Below are 20,611 nucleotides of genomic sequence, written 5' to 3'. Positions count from 1 at the left end.
CCTTCCAAAAATCACTCCACCCTCACCCTCCCCACACTCCAGCTAATCCCCTCTCTCAACCTTCATCACCTCCAGAGGACCTCTACCCCACCTCTACCCTACCAGCTGATCCCCTCTTATATTCATCACTCCTCTCACCTTCCCAGACCATCCCCTCTCTCACCCCTTCTAACCCTTTCCTATCTTCCTAGCTAATCTTGTCTCATCTCCATGCCATTTTTATAACCACCAATTGATCCTCTATCATCCTATCATCCCTTCCTCTCACCCAATCTTCCACTCCCCTCTCACTCATTCCCTCAGCCTCTTCTCCAGTCCTTTTTTTTCTCATCCCCCCTAGTTAGTCTCCTCTCATCCTAGATCCCCCATTTGATCTTCTGTCATACCTCCCTCACCTTTTACAACCAATTCCTCTCCAGGTGATCCAACCCTCAAATGCCTCCTGCTTCCTTCAAAAAGTCTCTTTTCCAAACATTTGTTAGGGGCAGCAACATTTCCCTTTTGACCCTGGGCCAAATGTGGATGACAACTGCTGAGAAGAGAGGACAGGCTGCTGACAGGGGCAACAATATTTTTCTTGGGGAGGTTCAGTGGTGGGTGAGGAGACAGGAAAAGTGGCAATCTCCACTGGCCTATGCACATTCAGCAAACCCCTCCCTTCATGGCTGTCCCAAACACAATTGGGATCTGCAAACAGCAGCAATATTAGTAATTAAAGCCAGCTTAGGGTCTGTGAGCCAGTGAAAGCTCACCTGCCCTGTGGCAGCTCTGATTTTACAAATACAAACAATCATAAATTTGTATTTAGAGAAAACACATGAGATGACAGTCACGAAACAAAATTATTTTCCTTAAACCATATTTGAAACATATAAATTGACTCCATCCTCATTACATATCAATCAATAGGAGAGATGCTTTGGATTTATCCATGAAAATCACAGGGAGAGCAAAGCCATATACACTCATCAAGTAATTATGTGGCAAACCCAACACACATATTTAATTCCTTTACTGGATAATTGGGGATGATGTAGACAGTTTCCTCTGATCTATAAAGACCTTTAATTGGTCTGGATAAAAGAAAATAAAGGATTCGTCCTGTTTAGAAACAAAACATTTGCATGGAAATCTTAATCTGAAAATGAAACCCATTGAAATTAACTGCTGACGAAAAGCTAAAAAAGCTTTTTGTCCTTGCTGTGTTACTACAGCTAAGTCAGGAAAAATCTTAATTGGTTTCTCCAAATAGGAGATAGGAAACCTATTAAAATATTTCTTCATAATTTGGTTCAAATCCTTTATTGAAAAAAGGGTCACCAAAAGAGTTCCCCAATCAATAACATTTGCAGAAGAATCCTCAAGGAAATTAGTTAAGTTACCCTGAAACATTTCTTCAGATGTATTTCTTACTCTACTTTTAGGAAGGAAATAACAATTATTGACTAGAGGTGAGTCACCAGAAGTAAATCCAAGCGCTTCATTAAGAAATTTTATTAGGGTAACCTGAGAGGTTTCTCCAGTTATTCTTGGAAAATGTAGAATACGCAAATTTAAGCGCTTTGCATTATTCTCTAGTGTCTCTATCCTTCTAGCCAACTGATCTCTATCCTTAATAACTGCAACTTTAAAATCTTGAGTTTTTGCATCTTTCTCTTCTAAAATTTTAATCTTACCACTAGATTCTTTAATCTGTGATTGCACTTGTATGGAATCCTGCGCATGTCTTGAACTTATTAAATCAATTTTCCCTTCTAATTCTTTAACATTGACAGACAATCCTGCCATCATCTCCCAAATTGTCTCCAGAGTTATCGATTCAGGTCTCACAGGCATACCTATTTTCCCACTGCTACTATCAGTAGCAGTGTCGAAATCAGTCCTAGTTTCCACGGAGCCTTGTAAAGGGGATTGTATTTCCCCCACTCCAGCTCCATGAAGACTGATGTTTGTCAGGTCTGTGTCAGAAACCTGAGGATCTCTTCTCTGAACCGGAGGAAGTTCCAAATTGGGACTTAGAGACGCCTCCTCTGTAGATACAGGTTGTCCTCCCAAACTTCCTATATCATCAGAATCCTTGGCTCTCTTATTCTCCTGTATGGGTGAGACCATAAAATTTGTGATGACTTGCTGTATGGGGGATGCTACTGAAGAGGGCAGGGAGGGAAAAACCCTGACTTTTCCTTTTCTTTTAGCAGGCATGACACCACCCCAACAGCAAGTCTCACTTAGGTCTCTAAAATATGGAACCAAAGCGAGATTAAGAGAGTCTCGTAAATACCTTCTTTGAAACGTTTTAAATAATAAGGAGTCCAGCTATTCCCGGCAAGATCCGGCGAAGTCCGGCAAAGTCCATTGAAACTCACGCACCCCTTGAGCGCGCGTGGCTTCAGCGGCTTGCCGGCTCTGCTGCACGCCACTAGCAGGCCTCTTTTGTAGGCTGCTTCCGGTTCCGCCTCCAAGATCCTCCCCCTAGGGCCGCGCTCTCTCTCCATCTCCGTCGGGGCTCGGAACTCACCCCAGGTCTCGGTGGCTAGATGTTCGACTCAGGTCAGCAACTAGATGTTCACAGGCAAGTCCGAGTCTCTCTCTTTCTCTCTCGAATCTTAAGATGTAAGCAGGCCGCTTTTGTAGGCCGCTTCCGGTTCCGCATCCAAGATCCGCCCCCTAGGGCCGCGCTCTCTCTCCACCTCCGTCGGGGCTCGGAACTCACCCCCGGTCTCGGCGGCTAGATGTTCGACTCAGGTCAGCAACTAGATGTTCACAGGCAAGTCCGAGTCTCTCTCTTTCTCTCTCGAAGCTTAGGATGTAAGCAGGCCTCCAAGATCTGACCTCAAACCTGGTGATCCAAACATTCTACATGAGCCACTTGTTGACAGAAAGAACAGTATATTACCACCTCTGCATATAAAACTGGGTCTCATGAAGCAATTTGTTAAAGCTTTGCCAACTGAAGGAGACTGTTTCAAGTATCTCATTTTGGCATTTCCTAGCCTGTCATTTGAAAAGATAAATGCCGGTGTGTTTGACCGTCCACAGATTCGGCAGCTCATTAAAGATGAACATTTCATTGGGACAATGTCAGAACTCCAAAAGAATGCTTGGTTGTCATTCAAAAACCTTGTAAGGACTTTCTTAGAAATACACAAGCACAGAATTACACCGAAATTGTCCAGAAACTCTTGAAGAGCTTCAAAATGCTTCGTTGCAACATGAGCATCAAGGTGCATTTTCTGCATAGCCATCTTGCTGACTTCCTAAAAAACCTTGGTGCAGTCAGTGAAAGGCAAAGTGAACGATTCCACCAAGATTTGAAGGTCATGGAGGCACAGTATCAGGGTAGATGGGATGTACATATGATGGCTGACTATTGTTGGAGCATCAGGCGAGATTGTCCACAGATTGAACACTGCCGGAAAAGCTATATGCATAAATTTTTACCTTGTATGTTTGGTAGCAGAACTTTACTACTTGTACACAATTTGACTTACAGTAATAATATATAGCCTTTGTATGAATAAAATAACTCTAAATAAACAGTATATTCAGGTAATTTTTTCTTTTATTTCCTTTGTATGTACATTTTATATGATTTTTGGGACAAAGGGAGGGTATCCTGAACCCTAAAAAGTTAATGTGATTGAAAAAAACTGGGGTCATCTTTGGATTCAGATGTCAAAAGTTAGTCAATAACAAGTGTTAGATCTAACTCAACGAAAATTGTGTTCCCCAGTGTAATCTATTTTGCCAGAAATCTTAGGCCTTTCTGGGTGCATCACAAGCATGTAAACCTTTGTTTGCCAGGATCATTCATATGAACATCCTCTACTAACTTTTCTTAATACCTTTCTGCTTGGTTCTGGCCTTAAATTATTATTTTTCTTATAATGAATTCAAAATCAAAGTATTTAGATGCAATAATTAAGACTTAAACATTTTTTGGGAATTTAGTCTACCTCTCCACATAGGGGCGGATTTTCAGAGCCCTGCTCGCGTAAATCCGCCCAAAACTGGGCGGATTTACGCGAGCAGGGCCCTGCGCGCCGGTAAGCCTATTTTACATAGGCCTACCGGCGCGCGCAGAGCCCCGGGACTCGCGTAAGTCCCGGGGTTTTCGGAGGGGGCGTGTCGGGGGCGTGTCGGGGGCGGGCCCGAACCGCGCGGCGTTTTCGGGGCGTGTTGGGAGCGTTCCGGGGGTGGGCCCGGGGCGTGGCTACGGCCCGGGGCGGCCCGGGGGCATGGCCGCGCCCTCCGGACCCGCCCCCAGGTCGCGTCCCGGCGCGCAGGAGGCCCGCTGACGCGCGGGGATTTACGCCTCCCTCCAGGAGGCGTAAATCCCCCGACAAAGGTAAGGGGGGGGTTTAGACAGGGCCGGGTGGGTGGGTTAGGTAGGGGAAGGGAGGGGAAGGTGAGGGGAGGGCAAAGGAAAGTTCCCTCCGAGGCCGCTCCGATTTCGGAGCGGCCTTGGAAGGAACGGGGGTAGGCTGCGCGGCTCGGCGCACGCCGGCTATACAAAATCCATAGCCTTGCGCGCGCCGATCCAGGTTTTTAGCAGATACGCGCGGCTCCGCACGTATCTACTAAAATCCAGCGTACTTTTGTTTGCGCCTGGAGAGCAAACAAAAGTAGGCTATTCGCGCTCTTTTTAAAATCCGCCCCATAATGCTCAGGGTGGCAAAAAGCATTATTAGTTTTTCAAGTACAATAGTCCCTTCCCAGAAAAGCTTACAATTTAAATGGGTATCTGAGAAAACTAGAAATAAATTAATACCCAAAGTGAGAAGGAGTGTCAGTGGAGGAAATGGATTTAAAACCTGGTTTTGCTGGTTCTTAGCCTACTGCATTAACCATTAGGAGACTCTCTCAAGCTGCTAGACTTTTCTTGTCAACCAGCAAAGAAATTACAAGCATGAACTATTTATTATACAATGTATTTACTATAAGTCACTCTAAAAGCAAAATCATTGTGTTTTTATTAGGCACTAGATGACCCTGTCAAGACCCCATATGTTGCTGAAGAGGACACCTCAGAAACACATTCTGAAGTAATCATATTGTTTTGTTATTTTGTATTTTGCTTTCTGTAATCTCTGAAGCACAAATCTAACTCAACTAATTTCATGTTCCCAGTTGTGTTCCCCTGCACAGCTCAGGCAACAAACTGATGAACTCTGTGCTGCTATTGATAAAGTGTTACAGGATCCCTTACCAATGGTAAAATAGCATTAGTACATTATTGGCTTGACAATATTCTTTTCCCTTCCGTCCTTCTTTACTGCTAACTCTGTCTATGCACTTTCTTTCCCCATTTCCAGCACCACCATGATGTCGCTCCAGAGTCTCCACAAGTGTTAACAAGTTCGGATGCACCCAAGGTATGTTGCAACCTTGAATAACAATGCCTGACTATAAACCTCCTTTTAAATATGGCATATTGTAGGGAAGGAGCTGATCAGATTTCAAAAGAATTAAAATTTTATAACAATAAAAACACTTTTTGGAGAGATTCTGCTTTTCTAGCAGTTAAAGACATGTAGAAGTTAATATTCAATTTATGTTTAACCGGATAAATAGGACTTTTCTGGCTAAGTGGCGGCTGCTAAATATATGTTCAGTGCTTGCCACCTAGCTGGATAAATCACTTATCTGGCTAAGTAGTTAGCTGGATAATCAGTGGGGGGTGGGGGTGGGGAGGACCTAACTTGGCGGTGTTACTTAGCCGGATAAGTAGCGATATTCACACTTAACCATATAAATTATACTTGCTACATATAGGGTTTTCAACATTCAGTGGTGAAAATTCCAAACACTCGAATGCACGAAGTAAAATTTTCACCTTTATCCTTCCACACAACTATTTATTACTTGCCTTATTACTAGAAAACTATGCACAAAGTGAGGTGCGCTCGAATGAGCCCAAATAAAAAAAAAAACCATCATCCCATTAGAACAGTCAGGAAAATTACAATTACTTAATAACTGCTACCCCCACCATAAGGAAAAGTTGTCTGTTTTTTTATTTTATATCACATCCCTTGACTCACCACTGCTAGCCCACGATCGGTGTAAGGGTATTAGAAGCCCTAGGCCAGGGCATCCCAAACTTTTAGCTGATGCAACCCCATTTTACCACTTGAAAATGTATATGACCCCAGAGGACAGTCAAAACAATTCATCAGGGGGGTCCCCTTCCAACAATCACTCCACCCTCCCCCTCACCACAATCCAGCTAATCCCCTCTCTCAACCTTCATCAGCTCCAGAGGTCCTGCTCTGTCAACCTCTACCCCTCCAGCTGATCCCCTCTTATATTCATCACTTCCCAGACCATCCCCTCTCTCACCCCTTCTAACCTTTTCCTATCTTCCTAGCTAATCCTGTCTCATCTCCATGCCATTTTTATAACCACTGATTGATGCTCTATCATCCTATCATCCCTTCCACTCACCCAATCCTCCACCCCCCTCTCACTCACCCCCTCAGCCTCCCCTCCAGTCCTTTTTTTTCTCATCCCCCCTAAGTTGGTCTCCTCTCATCCTAGATCCCCCATTTGATCTTCTGTCATACCTCCCTCACCTTTTACAGCCAATTCCTCTCCAGGTGATCCAACCCTCAAACGCCTCCTGCATCCAATCCCTTCCTTCAAAAAGTTTATTTTTCCAAACATTTGTTAGGGGCAGCAACATTTCCCTTTTGACCATGTCTGCTGACAGGGGCAACATATTTTTTTCTTGGGGAGGTTCAGTGGTGGGTGAGGAGACAGGAAAAGTGGCAATCTCCTCTGGCCTATGCACATTCAGCAAACCCTTCCCTTCATGGCTGTCCCAAACACAATTGGGATCTGCAAACAGCAGCAATATTAGTAATGAAAGTCAACATGGGGTCTGTGGGCCAGTGAAAGCTCACAGGCCTTGTGGCAGCTCTGATCCCTTCTTGTTTAGGGCTTCCTGTTACCACAGAATTTTATGCAAGGGCAGGGCTGCTGCTGGGGTGCCAACCAGAAAATCCTGCTAAAAAGATGTTTGGATCCCATATGATATTAGGCCTATTGAAACATGTCTTGGGTGTAGGCTTGGCCACCAGAAAGCCATGAGTAAACTGAATTACAATTACAGTATAGCACATCTACCAAACCAAAACCACCCTAACTACCAGCCCTCAAAAAATAAAAACCCTACCTCAGAAAAGGCAACACTGCAAATAATATACCAGGTCCATAAACACCAATACATTTCCTATTAGGAGAGGAGAACAAGCCAAGCTGCTATAGCTCTCTACACGGAAACTATATGCCAGCACAATACATCACCTAGGTCACACACAAGCCTCGCCAAATACAGAATAAAGAACCATAATATACAAAGAGAAATGTGCAGAGAAAACCTGAACTGAAAACTGCAACAAGTCAGACTCTGTACATAGTGCAAAAATGGACAAAATCAAACATTTTCATTCCTCATAAAACATCAAACAATAAAATCAAAAAATATAAAAATCATAATAATGAAAACAGAGAAATATAAAGAATACATATTTCAAACCAGTAGAACTGACTAATATCCAATAATAACATTTTAAAATTTTTAACAGTGTACCAAACATCAATTAATTATGTCAAAACAGCAGACACATCAAATAAAGTCCAATAGTTAAAACAAATTGGGGTTAAAACTAAGCCCAGCTCTCCATACCTGGGAACTTTTTGATTTCCAAGTACCCTCAGATTATTGTGGATTAGTGGGGGACAGGGAGGGTATACACTTTTTCCTCTCTCATATACACGAACTCCCTAACATACTTAGTACCTCTCTCATACATGTTGGCTGTCATGCACACGCCTTCTCTCAAACACACAAACTCTCTCACAATCACAGGCACTCTCTCTCCCTCCCTCTTCTCACTCACAAATACACACACATATACAAACACATGTGTGCACGCACACACAGTCTCTCCCTCACAAATACACATAGGCTCTCACACACTCACACTTACTCACTATTCACTCTTCCTCACATATACACATTCTTTGTTCTCTTCCCTCATACTGAATGTCTTTCTCCCACTCTCTCTCTCACCAATCAAACATATACACAGGCTCTCTTCCCCCTCCCCTCACCTATACACAGGCTTTTTCATACTCACTGTCTCTCTCTCCCACTCCCATGCACAGGCTCTCACACACACAACCCCCCTCTCCCTGAGATATACACACACGTACACGGCTATCATACTCATTGACTCACCTCCCCCCCCCCCCCCCCCCCACACACACACACAGAGGCTCTTTCACACTCACTGGCTCTCTATCCCATATACACAGGCTCTCAAAATCACTGGCTTGTTCTCCCTCACATACAGACTCAGGCTTCCTTCTCCCTCTCATACATTTGGCTGGCAGGGTTTGGACTCCCTGTCAGTTCTCTACTCATGGGGTGCATCATCTTCTGGTGGCAGAACTTGAGCTGGACAAACTGCTTTCAGTATTGACTCCACAGTGTTCATTTTGAATTGCATTATGTCCATAAATGTTTATTTACTTTTTTCAACTACATCTGGCAGCTTTTAGCTTCTAGATATACTTTCAGTTAAATTACAGAGATAGAATGCCTTCATTTTGGCTATTAGTTTCTAGGGGCAAAGATATAAAACAAATGCAACATCTGGCTCTTTTCTGCCTTGGTTGTTTAATTATGTTAATTCTTCTTTTGTGAATGCAGATGCTTATGACTATGCCAAGAACTGCTGGACGAGAAACTAGATATGTAAGCTTTCTTTGTAATTTTAATTACTACATGATTTGACCACATAAATGATTATTGGACTTTATTATGGGATTAATGACCCATTAACTTAGCAATTAAAGTCCCTATAATGAGCACATTAAGGAAAAAGGTTTGCATGCTGCTGAGTCCTAAGAATTCCCCTCTTAACAAAACATATTTTTGATATAAAAAGGCAGATGTATTAAGATATACTAGCATGTTCTATTGATATTTAAATACAATCAACAATTGCAAGTCAGCTAGGGCATATGCTGTCAAAGCTATGTAATTACAACTATATAATTGTCAACTGCAATTTCTCTGTTTCATAATTTCTAGACAACTAGAATAGCAAATGCCTCTCATAGTTCCACAGTGCAAAGTTTTTTCTTCCATTTTATCTCTGTGTTTAGCATATTTATCTCATAAAGCTGTTCTCTGATGTTTGTCCCATCATAATCAGATAGCATTAAAATAAAATTTTCCTCACAATTATTTCAGCAGTAGTTTTCATATATCTGCTTATGTTTTAAAAATGAGTGTCAGGGATCATTCAATTCTTCTATACATTTTCTTGTGTCAGGATGGTGCCATGTGAGGATTCTATGATGTCAAGGCACAGTTGAGCTTTTATATGATTCAGGCTCCTGAAAAGTTGCCACTCTGACAGCAAGGCTGATGTCTCCCACTGATTGTATACCCTTATTGCTTTACAATAGAAAACTGTCAAAATAAAAAATCTGCAAAAAACCCCCACCCCTTTCTATATTGGCTAATAATCTTCTGTCATGCTACAAGTGGAATACATAGGACCTTATATACTAAGCATTCTTCCCGCAGAATATTTAATACACAGGACCTTAAATCTGGACAAAGACGTGTTGAGTGAAATACAACGATTCTAAACTGAATGGGAATATGTATTTACCGGTCTCAAATATATATCCCCAACATGTTTATTAGATATATTTCACAATGTACATTTCTCGCATTCCACAATGCTATTCATCATCTGTTTTAACCCATAGCAGCATAGCTTAAAATAGAAAAAAATGTAGATCCCAAATCTCCCATCATGGCGGTGTTTATCCATGACACCATGTAGTATGGCACTGAGGGATGTGAGAAACGTACATTGTGAAATATATCTCATAAACATGGAGTTGTTGGGGATGTGTATTTGAGCCCAGCAAATTTTACTTCAGCCTGAATTTTAAAAATTACAATTTAGACAATGTATATGTTGAAGAGGTTGTTGATATAATATCACTAATGGAGTTTATTGAACATTGTTCCCCTGAAGAAGCTGATTATTCAGGGGGCAAGAGGAGAGGGAGAAGAGGATAGAGATTAACCAAAGGATATTAATTTTGTATTTTGGGCTTGGGAGGGGCATGGAGATATGGATGGGGGACACAAAGGCCACCGGGGACTTTCATTGACACTTGTAGAGGTTGGTGGGGGTCCTTGCATAAGCTGTGAGGCCCTTTTAAATCCCCATGGTGGTTTGCTTGAACTGCCACTTCCTGGGCCCATACAGAAAAATAACTGTTTCTCTTGGAAGGCAGGTAAGCATGGTCCTTTGATGCCAAGAGTAATATGGCACCAGATCCCTTATCACAGCATGAACCTAGTCCTTACTGGGAAGAGAGGAGGAAAGGGGCCTTGGCAAATACTGGAGACACTGGGGTATCCTTTCTTGGCCTTGTAGTTCAAATCATCACCATGGGCACATAATGATGTCTCGTTGATAGTTGGCTGCAAGGAAGTAGGTAAGTGTGTTTGTGGGTGGGTGGGGAGGGGGGGTAGTGGACATTGCCATGGGATTAAGAGGAGGTATACTTAATAATCTCTTCTTTTGATCCAGCAACTAAACAGGCTTCTTTTCTACCTATTTTAATTTGCATTTTTGTTATGGGGAATTGTCACAGCTGTTGCAGGAGGGGGAACCTCTGCCATTATAGGATTTAGATCATTTTTTTCTATGCTTGTGAATGGCAGCGTGTGTTGGAGGAGCAACTTTGGAGGAGCTGTCATGCCTGAAGCAGTGAGTGGTATGTAAGGTGTACTCCATGGTTGGGGTGTGTCATTGGTGGTCATTGCCCATGACAGTGGTGTGTTGGAGGATGCCTGATATCCAGGTAGGGAGCTGAAGTTGTCATGCTGCTGGGACATAGCAGAGGATTTGCCTGTGAACATTGCAAGTGGGATGGGAAGGATTTTTGGATAACCATTGAAAATTAATTATGGCTTGTGTTAGGTATTACAAATAAAGCTATGACCTTTTGTTACCAATATCTGTTTATTGTGGGCAGGTGTCTTAAAGGGTGAGTGTGAGGGCATGGGATGTTACAGATGTCCATGTTATTATTATGAAAAGTTTTGCACAAAACATCCACAGTTTAATGTTTTTGTATGTTTGTTAAGATTTTGCAAATGTTTCCTTGCAAAAAATCTTTCTAAGAAAACATTTTGCTGCTTAATACATTGGCCTTTTAAGCTTTTACTCTGTTAAGTTTGAATCAATTTTTTTAACTATCAAGATAAGAAAGATATAATAAAACTAAATTTATTTCAGAGTATTGCTTGAAAAGAATGGTAAATGAAGACAATATTTTGGATTTTTTGGCCTTCATTTCACTCAGCTTATTTTATTAAATTTTGTGGTTTATTTGCCTTTAAATTTTATATGAACAATATATTTCTTTCAGACTGAATTGTTTTTTAACATTCTAAAATATATCAAAAACTTAGATTGTAAGCCCTCTGGGGATAGAGAAATACCTACAGTACCTGAATGTAAACCGGTGTGATATCTCAATTGAGATGAATGTCGGTATATAAAAATAATAAATAAATAAAATTTTAAGTAGACTGTTAGGATCCAGCCCGCTATGCAGCCTTCCTGCCACCAGAGGTCCCCAGGGAGCTATACCTGCTTTTGCTTCAGCCATAATCTCCATGGATTTATGACTCAGCAGGGCTTGGCTTATTTAGCTCTGCCTCTTGCAATACCTGATGCCTTGTCATGGAGTCTACTTGGCTCTCTGCATGGCCCTGTTCTATCTTGTATTCCTCTGTGGCCTTCTGCCTAGTCCTGTGGCCTCTGGGCCTTCCAGCTCTACCTTACCTGGTCCTGTGGCCTCTGGACCTTCCTGCTTTGCCTTGCCTAGTCTGTAGCCTCTGAACCTCTTAGTATTTCTATATCTGGTGTCCGGGCCTTATGCTTAGTGGCCTACGGGCCTTCTGAAATGTGACCTTCAGGCCTCTGTGCTCCTTGTTCTGTCTTGTCCTGTCCTTGTCTAATCTTGTCCTTGTCTAGTCTGGTCCTGTCCCTAGTATCTGTTCTCTGTGAGATACTTAGAGATTTGTGTTCAGTTCTGGAGTCCATATCTCAAAGACAAGATGGAGGTGGTTCAGAGAAGAGCAACCAAAATGGTGTGGGGTCTGTATGAGAAGATCTATGAGGAGAGGTTGAAGAATATGAATATGTATACACTGGAAGAGAGGCAGTGCAGGGGAGATATAATACAGACCTTCAGATACTTGAAAGGTTTTGAAATCAGTAGGACTAGGGGTCATGAAATGAAACTCCAGGGAGGACAACCCAGAACCAACATCAGGAAATATTTCTTCATGGAGAGAGTAGTGGATGCCTGGAATGCCCTTCTGGAGGAGGTGGTGAAGATGAAAACAGTGAAAGAATTCAAAGGGGCATGGGATAAACATTGTGGATCCTTAAAGGCTAGAGGATGGAAAAGAAGAAAAGAATGCATGGGGGTGACTTGCTGGTGTGGCAGTTACTACCCTTAACCAATAAGCCTTCATACTGATGCAACTTCATCATGGCCCTTTGCTTCAACGGCAGGGTGAAAAGTGGAATTGGATTTGAAGAGCAGCCAACGAGGTGACCAGTATAGGTGGAATATCCTCTCTGCCCTGATTTGAAGCCCTGAGCTGCCCATATGGGGGTTCCTCAGTTCTAGTCAGACCCTCAGTTGTGACAGAATGACAAGGCCATACCATCCCTATGGGAGTGAGTCCAGGATTCCTTGCCTGCCTGGTAAGCACAGTGAAAATTATTTTAATCCTTTTGAACCCTCAGCTCTTCACTGGGTTTGTTCTCAATGCCAAGGTCATAGCCCCTCAGGATTCACAACATGTGTCATATGTAAGTTCCCCAGTCCTGCCTTATGGGAATGCAAGGGGTGCAAATGTTTGAATTCCATATCTTTAGAGCAGAGGTGAGCAAACTTTTGAGCCACGCCCCCCCCCCCCCCCCCTTTCATTCATACACTTTGCTAGGCCTATATATAGAGTTAACCAGTGCTTGTCATATATACCAAAAAACTCCATCAACAATTTTAAATTCTACAACGAAAAAACTTTATAAATATTTGAAGCAATTTTTTATTCAGTACCCAGAGTCTGCCTTTATTTCCTGAAAAAAAAATCTAGTTTTGTTCCAAATCCTGTTCTGCAAAATCCATTCCAGGATGTGAATGCTACCATTGTGTCTCCAGCTGTGCCACACTGGGAGGAGCCCCAGTCCAACTGGGAGGAGCTCAAGTTAGCCATGCCAGTTGTGCCACTCCAGGAGGAGCCCCAGTCAGTCAACAGCCTTGCCACTCCAGGATCCCCAGTTCTACAACGTTGTTTTTGAGAGACTTTAGTCAATTAACTTTGCTCCTAAAAATACTCAGAGTCTGACAACACAGTCCCAAGTGTTCTCATTAGATCTTCAAAGACTTTCATTCAGACCCTGTCTCTTATGAATCCTAGTGTCCAGTTCCACCCTGATTATACCCCAGATGCCCAAGATTTTCCTGTCCTGTGGGACCTAGTGGGAGGGGGCTTTAAGAGGGGGTACAGCCTCCCTATCAGCAGAAGTTCCCATGGAGCTACACCTGCTCTCACTCCAGCCATAGTCTTCATGGACTCAAGACTCAGCAGGGCTTGGCCTATTTAGCCATGCCTCTTGCAATACTGGATGCCTTTTCATTGAGTCTACTCTGCTCCTTACTTGGCCCTGTTCTACCTTATATTGCTCTGTGACCTACTCAAGCTTTCTGCCTAGCCCTGTGGCCTTCACATGCCTTTCACCTCTGTCTTGCCTTGTCTTTGGCTTCCAGAACTCATGCTTACTTGCCTATGGGCCTTCTGAACTGCTGCCTTCAGGCTTCTGGGTTCCTTGTTCTGTCCTCGCCTGTTATATCTAATCTTATCCTTCTCTGGCCTAGTCCTGTCCTTGGTACCTGCTCCCTGTATTGCCAGTGCCTTGCCTTGTCCCAGTCTGCTCAGCCTGTCTAGCCTAGTTCTATGTGTGCCCAGCCCTTGTCTCCAGTTGTGCCTTGCCTCAGTCTCTACCCCTTCCTTGCCTTCATATGTAGTCCTCAGTCTCCAGCCTGTGTCTCCAAGTTCCAGCCTTGATTCCAGCGTCAGCCTAAGTCCCGCCAGCCACCAAAACCCAAGGGTTCAACCTGTGGGGGAGGTGGCTGGTACAGGTGGAAGATCCTCTCTGCCCTTCCTTGAAGTCCTGGCTGTCCCTCTGGGGTTTTCCCAGCTCTAGCCAGACCCTCAGTGGTGACATAGACAAACTTCATTAGTCTCTTATCAGAAAAAAATGGTGCAGAAGAAATTGCAACAGAGAAATCTATTACTGCAATTAATTCTAGGACCAGGACTATATCTAACTACTGCACAGATATATGAAAACCATTATATTCATAAATGTAAAAATAAAACTTTCTGACCAGTTTAATTAAAATGTAAACTGATTTATGGCTGAGGAAACTTGTGGTACCTACAGTCAATTAACTAAACAAAATGGAAAATGGATATAGAATCCTAATCATTTCTAATTATATACATGAATGTATAAATGCATTTTGAGTATTTGCATAAAATTACAATTTACCTTACCTCAAGCTTACTTGGGTAATATGAGTCTTCCCACTGGGATCACATAGAACATGTTCTGTTACTTTACTACAATGCAGACTTTTAAAATTAGACTCCTGCCACTATTTTAAGATTCTGCTGGTTACAATTGTGCAGAAAATTGTTGCGTGCTATGGCCCAGTATGTTTATCCCATACTTATTTAGATAAAATAGAGAGGAAAGATTCATAAGCAGTTGCAAATGAAGGCTTATGGCACTGGATTCCTGCTCCTGTTCTGATTAAACTGGAAGGCCAAAGGAGCTGAAAGAAACTGCCAGTGCATCCCCCCCAAAACAAAATGTATGCAAGAAGTTTTCTCCCCTGACCTAGTTCTGCATGCCTTCTTGAATGCCTACCTTTAGTGTGCCTGAAAATACTTGGTTTGCAAAACAGCTCAGGTACTTTTCACCTTTGAAAAAAATTTGCTGTATACATGAGTAGACAATGATGAGGGTTATGAACATTTATCACAATCAATATAGAGCAATGCTTCTCAACCCAGTCCTCAGGGCACACCTAGCCAGTAAGTTTTTCAGGATATTCACAATCAATATGTATTTGATAGATTTGCATACATTGGAATCTGCATGCAAATCTATCTCATGCATATTCATTGTGGATATTCTGAAAACCTGACTGGTTAGGTGTGCCACAAGGACTAGCTTGAGAAGCACTGGTGTAGAATATGATAATATCATTTTACAATTGGATTGTAGCTTACTAAGAATTTTGTGCCATAGTTATCAGATAACTTTCATTCTCTAGGCATAGAATGACAATATCAAGAGGCATATTCAATAAAGAGTGATAACTTGGGCATCATTTTATTTTCAAGAATGACTTCTACTGTTTTGCCTGGCACCAACATTGGGTTCACCGGTCGGTTCATCGATCACCCATGGATCCCTTTTTAAAAATCAGCATCACAATAGCCACCTTCTGGTCTTCAGGAATCATGTCTGTTTTAAAGGGAAAGTTACATATTACTAGTAACAAATTACAAATTTTATGTTTTAGTTCTTTTAGAACTCTGGAGTGGATGTCATCCGGTCCTGGAGATTTGTTACTCTTTATTTTGTCAAGCTGATCTATTACATTCTTCTTTGTCACAGATATTTGTTTTAGTTGCTCAGAATCTCTACCATTAAAGAATATTTCAGGTGTGGATATATTCCCAACATCCTCCTCCTTAAAGACAGAGACAAAAAATTCATTCAGTTTTTCTGCTGTTTCCTTGTCCTCCCTGAGTACCCCTTTTGACCCTTGATTATCTAGTGGCCCATCTGATTCCCTCACAGGCTTTTTACTTTAAATGAACTTGAAAAATGTTTTATTATTTATTTTTGCCTCGCTGGCAAAATTTTTCTCAAAGTCTTTCTTTTACATCTAACTTGCCAGTGCTTATGGTCTTGCTGGTGCGCACAAGTTACGCCTGCCAGAGTCAGGCATAACTTGACAAAATAAGTTAGGGGGATTTAGGTAGGACTGGGGGGGTGGGTTAGCGCGCACATGTTATCAAATTGGGTGTACATTTGTGCGTGCCAAGTGGCACGCACAAATGTACCCAACACGTGTAACTTTTAAATCGGCCTCCTCAGTAAACTTGATTAATAGCAGTTAATGGACTTCTCCTCCAAGAACTTATCCAAACCTTTTTTGAACCCAGCTACATGAACTGCACTAACCACATCTTCTGGCAACAAATTCCAGAGCTTAATTGTGCATTGAGTGAAAAAGAATTTTCTCCGATTAGTCTTAAATGTGCTACTTCTAACTTCATGGAATGCCCCCTAGTCCTTCTATTATCCGAAAGTAGAAATAACCAATTCACATCTACTCATTCAAGACCTTTCATGATCTTAAAGACCTCTATCATATCCCCCCCTCAGCCATCTCTTCTCCAAGCTGAACAGCCCTAACCTCTTCAGCCTTTTCTCATAGGGGAGCTGTTCCATCCCTTTTGGTTGCCCTTCGCTGTACCTTTTTCATCGCAACATTTCTTTTTTGAGATGCGGCGACCAGAATTATACACATAGCTTATCCAGTTAATTTTAAGATAGCAGGACATATTAAGCAGCACAGCCATGCCACTGAAAATTTAGGCTGAATATGGACCTCATACAATATTAAATTTAGGAATATGGACCTCATACAACATAAAAGATGTGTCAGCTTCATGGTACATTTCTTTATTTATTAAAATGGGCAATTTGACCAGAGTGCCAAAACTTTTTCATATAACTGTACTACTCAAAGAATATATTGTTTACTTATAAATCTGTATCCCATATGCACCTAGATCTTTAACCAGATTACTTCCAACTCTTCAACAGACTCTTATAGCTCTTCTATTTATTCATTGCACGTTTTCCCCAGTTACTTGATCCTAGTTTATCTTCCTTGTTCTATGTAATCACATTCTTATATGCTTGTTTAATGTTTTAATGTAAACCGAAATGATATGTAACTCTGCTACATGAATTGCGGTATATAAAAATGTTAAGTAAATAAATAAATAAATAAAGAAAGAAAGAAATAATCTGTGCTATAAGCCTTTAAAATTACTGCATTTAAAATATTACATTTTATTTATTGTCTCCCAGTTAAGCAAAATAAAAAGTGAATAAATGAATTACAATTTTTTTTAATGATTTTCATATTAGGCTTTTAGTCCAGAATTTATTGCTCAGATATTCCTCACTTCTGAATTTGCAATAATTCTATTGCATTGTTAATACATTGTTAATGTTCACATTCCACTAAGTTAGTTGATTTATTTATGGGAAGCTCAATTATGTTTTACAGGCTTTGCTAAGCTCGCCAGTACCAACAATAGCTGAGAGTCAAATGGTATGTATTCTGTATTCTGATTATGATTGTTCCAGAGAAATAATTAAAGGCATTAAATTGAATGTTCCCGTTTCTCTTCCACTCCTGAAGTCTTACAGCGCGTACAACACAGGGGTTACGTGTGTGTCCGGGCCTTATGTACGCCACGCACATTTTAAAAGGGGCACGGCTGTGTGCGTAACCCCTGTTACGCACACATGAGCTGGGCCTCGGCAGAGGGGTGGTCCAGGGGGCGGGGAGGGGTGGTTTGGGGGGGCAGGGCAGGTCTAGAGGTGCCCGGTACAGCGACCATTTGCCGCTGTGCCCCTGTCGGCATGCGCAACTTGCTCCAGCTCCTTTGCAGGAGTAAAAAGTAAGTAAAAAAAATGGAGGGGACCTAGAATAGGGATAGGGGGCAGGTAGGATAGGGGAAGGGAAAGGAAGGTTAGGGTAGGGGGTAGGGAAGTTCCCTCCCAGTCTGCTCCTTAATTGGAACTGTCTGGGAGGGAACTGGAGAAGCCGGAAGTTGCATTGTCGCATGATTATGACCAATGTCTGCCCCCCCCCTTGTGCGCGCCGCCCGCAATTTTATAATATGCGCGCAGTGGCGCGTGCATGTTATAAAATCATGCGTCCATGTGTGGGCGCCGGGTAGCATGCACACATGGACGCGTGCGCATTCTTTTTTAAATTCTACCCCTTAGAGTCTAAGGGCCGGATTTTCTAAACTATCATGGCTCTGTGAATTCAGCGGTACCGGGGAGTGGGGGGGCGAAGCGGGGAGAGGGCCTGCGAAAGCCGGCAGCAATCGTACCTCCGCGGTGCTATCGCTGCCGGCTTTCGCACCCAATAGCGCCACTGTGAAAGGTGGTGATATTGGGCATGCTACTGGCAGCGCTAAGGTATCCTACCTTTTCACCGTCAGCGAAGTCGTCGCGGAGTCCTCCTCGAAGCTACCCCAACTCCTCCCCTTCCAGTGTTGACTCTGCCCTGATCATGACTCTGCCCCGATCATGGTATCGCCCCGATCATGACTCTGCCCCGATCATGGTATCGCCCCGATCATGGACTTTTCGCATGCGATCCCTTTAAAAAATGACCCCCTAAGTGATCTTTTCTTTCCTAGATGTATTTTGAGAAGGTATGCATTCTTATCAATTATTTTTTATTGGTTCTGAAAAAATACATAAATATATCCTCATTCTGTGGCGATGAGGAGCACCAGTTCAAATGTTTTTAGTTGTAATATAACACTTATAAGGAAGGGCATTGAGAGGGCAATATTTTTCTGTCATTAGCCCACATTAAGGGCTATTTACCTGGGTGAAAGGGCTTTTTGTAAATTGCCCAGCCTGTATGTGAAGAAAACTGCAAGCATTGTGCCACAGTGGGTGTACTTTTACCCATGTTTTCGTAGAAGCACGTCTGGAATGGGGTTAGATTAGGGCTGGCAACAGTGTGCATAGTTTTGGCCGGAAAAAGTATCCTCAGAAAATATAAATGCAAATTCTGCAGGTAATTTTTGTCTTTGGCAATTTCCAAAGGGAAAATATGCACATGCTTTCCCTTTGAGAAATGAGTCAAAATCTTCAGGGAAAAGTACCAGCAGACTTTGCACCTGCTTGCATGCATTTGAAAATTGCCCCCTTAATGCCAGAAAAGTATGAATTGGACAAATATGTTGTTTAGTTCAGTCATTTCTACCACATATGTACAGAAATCCAGAAATGTGGAAAACATGCACAGGAGTAAAACATCATGGCAGAGAGCCAAATGTCCTCTGAGCTGACCTGAATATTCTGTTTCAAACTAAGAAAACTTACAATATGTCAAATATCTTCATTCATATAACTAAGGAATTTTGTAGAGCTAAAACAAAAAGATAATTAACATTGATTTGAGAAACTTGTGCAGATTTGTACTATTATTATTAGTAGTATTCACAGTAGTACCATACTCACAGTAGTACCATAACTAGAATAATAAATAGTATAAATAGAATGATAAATAGTAAAGGGAAGAGCTCAATAACCCACATTCCAGTGGGAACACTGAGAGGAGAGGATCACCTTGCTGGTGGCTGAAAGGAATCAGTAGGTTTTTGATTGAGACATTGTCTTTTTTAAAAGTAGGGACAAAGTTAACTATTTGGGAATATTATTTAGTGTGTTTGTGTGTTTTGTGCTTTTAATAGTCAGAAAGGCAGTGAATAAACAAGTTAGACTGTTTGTATTTTTAAATAGTCAGTCAATAAGGTAGCTAGTAAGTAGTAGGTAGTGTGTTTATTTTTAAAAGTCTGCAGAACTGAGTGTTCTGCAGACTTTTAAAGAACTGAGTGTTTGTATTTAATACAGAGTGTTTGTATTTTAAAAAAACCCCCATAAAATAACTCCAAAAAGTAGCCAGAAGCTAGAAATAAGCTAGGAGCAGTATATATCTAAGTAAAAATGTTGAAAAGTTCAGCTCAGTTACTCACCTTGGAAAGGTGTTGAGGTACTGTGATTGGGTTGAATAGGTACCAACATTTGTTAATTACGAGAGCAGTGAGTCACTCTGGCTGTCTAACTGAAGTTAGACTGTTTGGATCCAACAGAAGAAAATAGGATAAAGCATAAACATTGGCAAGTTAAATGTAAGACATTGATAAGACAGGCTAAGAGAGAATTAGAAAAGAAGTTGGCCATAGAGGCAAAAACTCACAGTAAAAACTTTTTAAAATATATCCGAAGCAGAAAGCCTGTGAGGGAGTCAGTTGGACCGTTAGATGATCGAGGGGTTAAAGGGGTACTTAGAGAAGATAAGGCCATCGCGGAAAGATTAAATGATTTCTTTGCTTCGGTGTTTACTGAAGAGGATGTTGGGGAGGTACCAGTAATGGAGAAGGTTTTCATGGGTAATGATTCAGATGGACTGAATAAAATCACGGTGAACCTAGAAGATGTGGTAGGCCTGATAGACAAACTGAAGAGTAGTAAATCACCTGGACCGGATGGTATACACTCCAGAGTTCTGAAGGAACTAAAAAATGAAATTTCAGACCTATTAGTAAAAATTTGTAACTTAAAATCATCCATTG

At 41.8% G+C, this 20,611-nt stretch overlaps 1 protein-coding gene across 7 annotated transcripts in view; it reads left to right on the top strand.

The window, feature by feature from the left end:
• The window catches only part of MLIP (muscular LMNA interacting protein), a 274,040-nt gene that overhangs the window by 206,473 nt on the left and 46,956 nt on the right, over positions 1–20,611 (top strand). For 6 of the 7 annotated variants that reach the window (XM_029595700.1, XM_029595705.1, XM_029595698.1 and 3 more), the window contains 5 exons: positions 4,980–5,045; positions 5,131–5,214; positions 5,316–5,375; positions 8,720–8,764; positions 17,512–17,556. In XM_029595700.1, coding sequence (XP_029451560.1) covers positions 4,980–5,045; positions 5,131–5,214; positions 5,316–5,375; positions 8,720–8,764; positions 17,512–17,556 — 300 coding nt within the window. The remainder of the gene's footprint in view (positions 1–4,979; positions 5,046–5,130; positions 5,215–5,315; positions 5,376–8,719; positions 8,765–17,511; positions 17,557–20,611) is intronic. The other variant, XM_029595699.1, reaches the window with a different exon arrangement.

Source organism: Rhinatrema bivittatum, chromosome 3 (genome assembly GCF_901001135.1).
Source record: "Rhinatrema bivittatum chromosome 3, aRhiBiv1.1, whole genome shotgun sequence".
NCBI lineage: Eukaryota > Metazoa > Chordata > Amphibia > Gymnophiona > Rhinatrematidae > Rhinatrema > Rhinatrema bivittatum.
The sequence above is the reverse complement of the archived record's forward strand: the minus strand, read 5'-3'. Positions and strand labels throughout refer to the sequence as shown.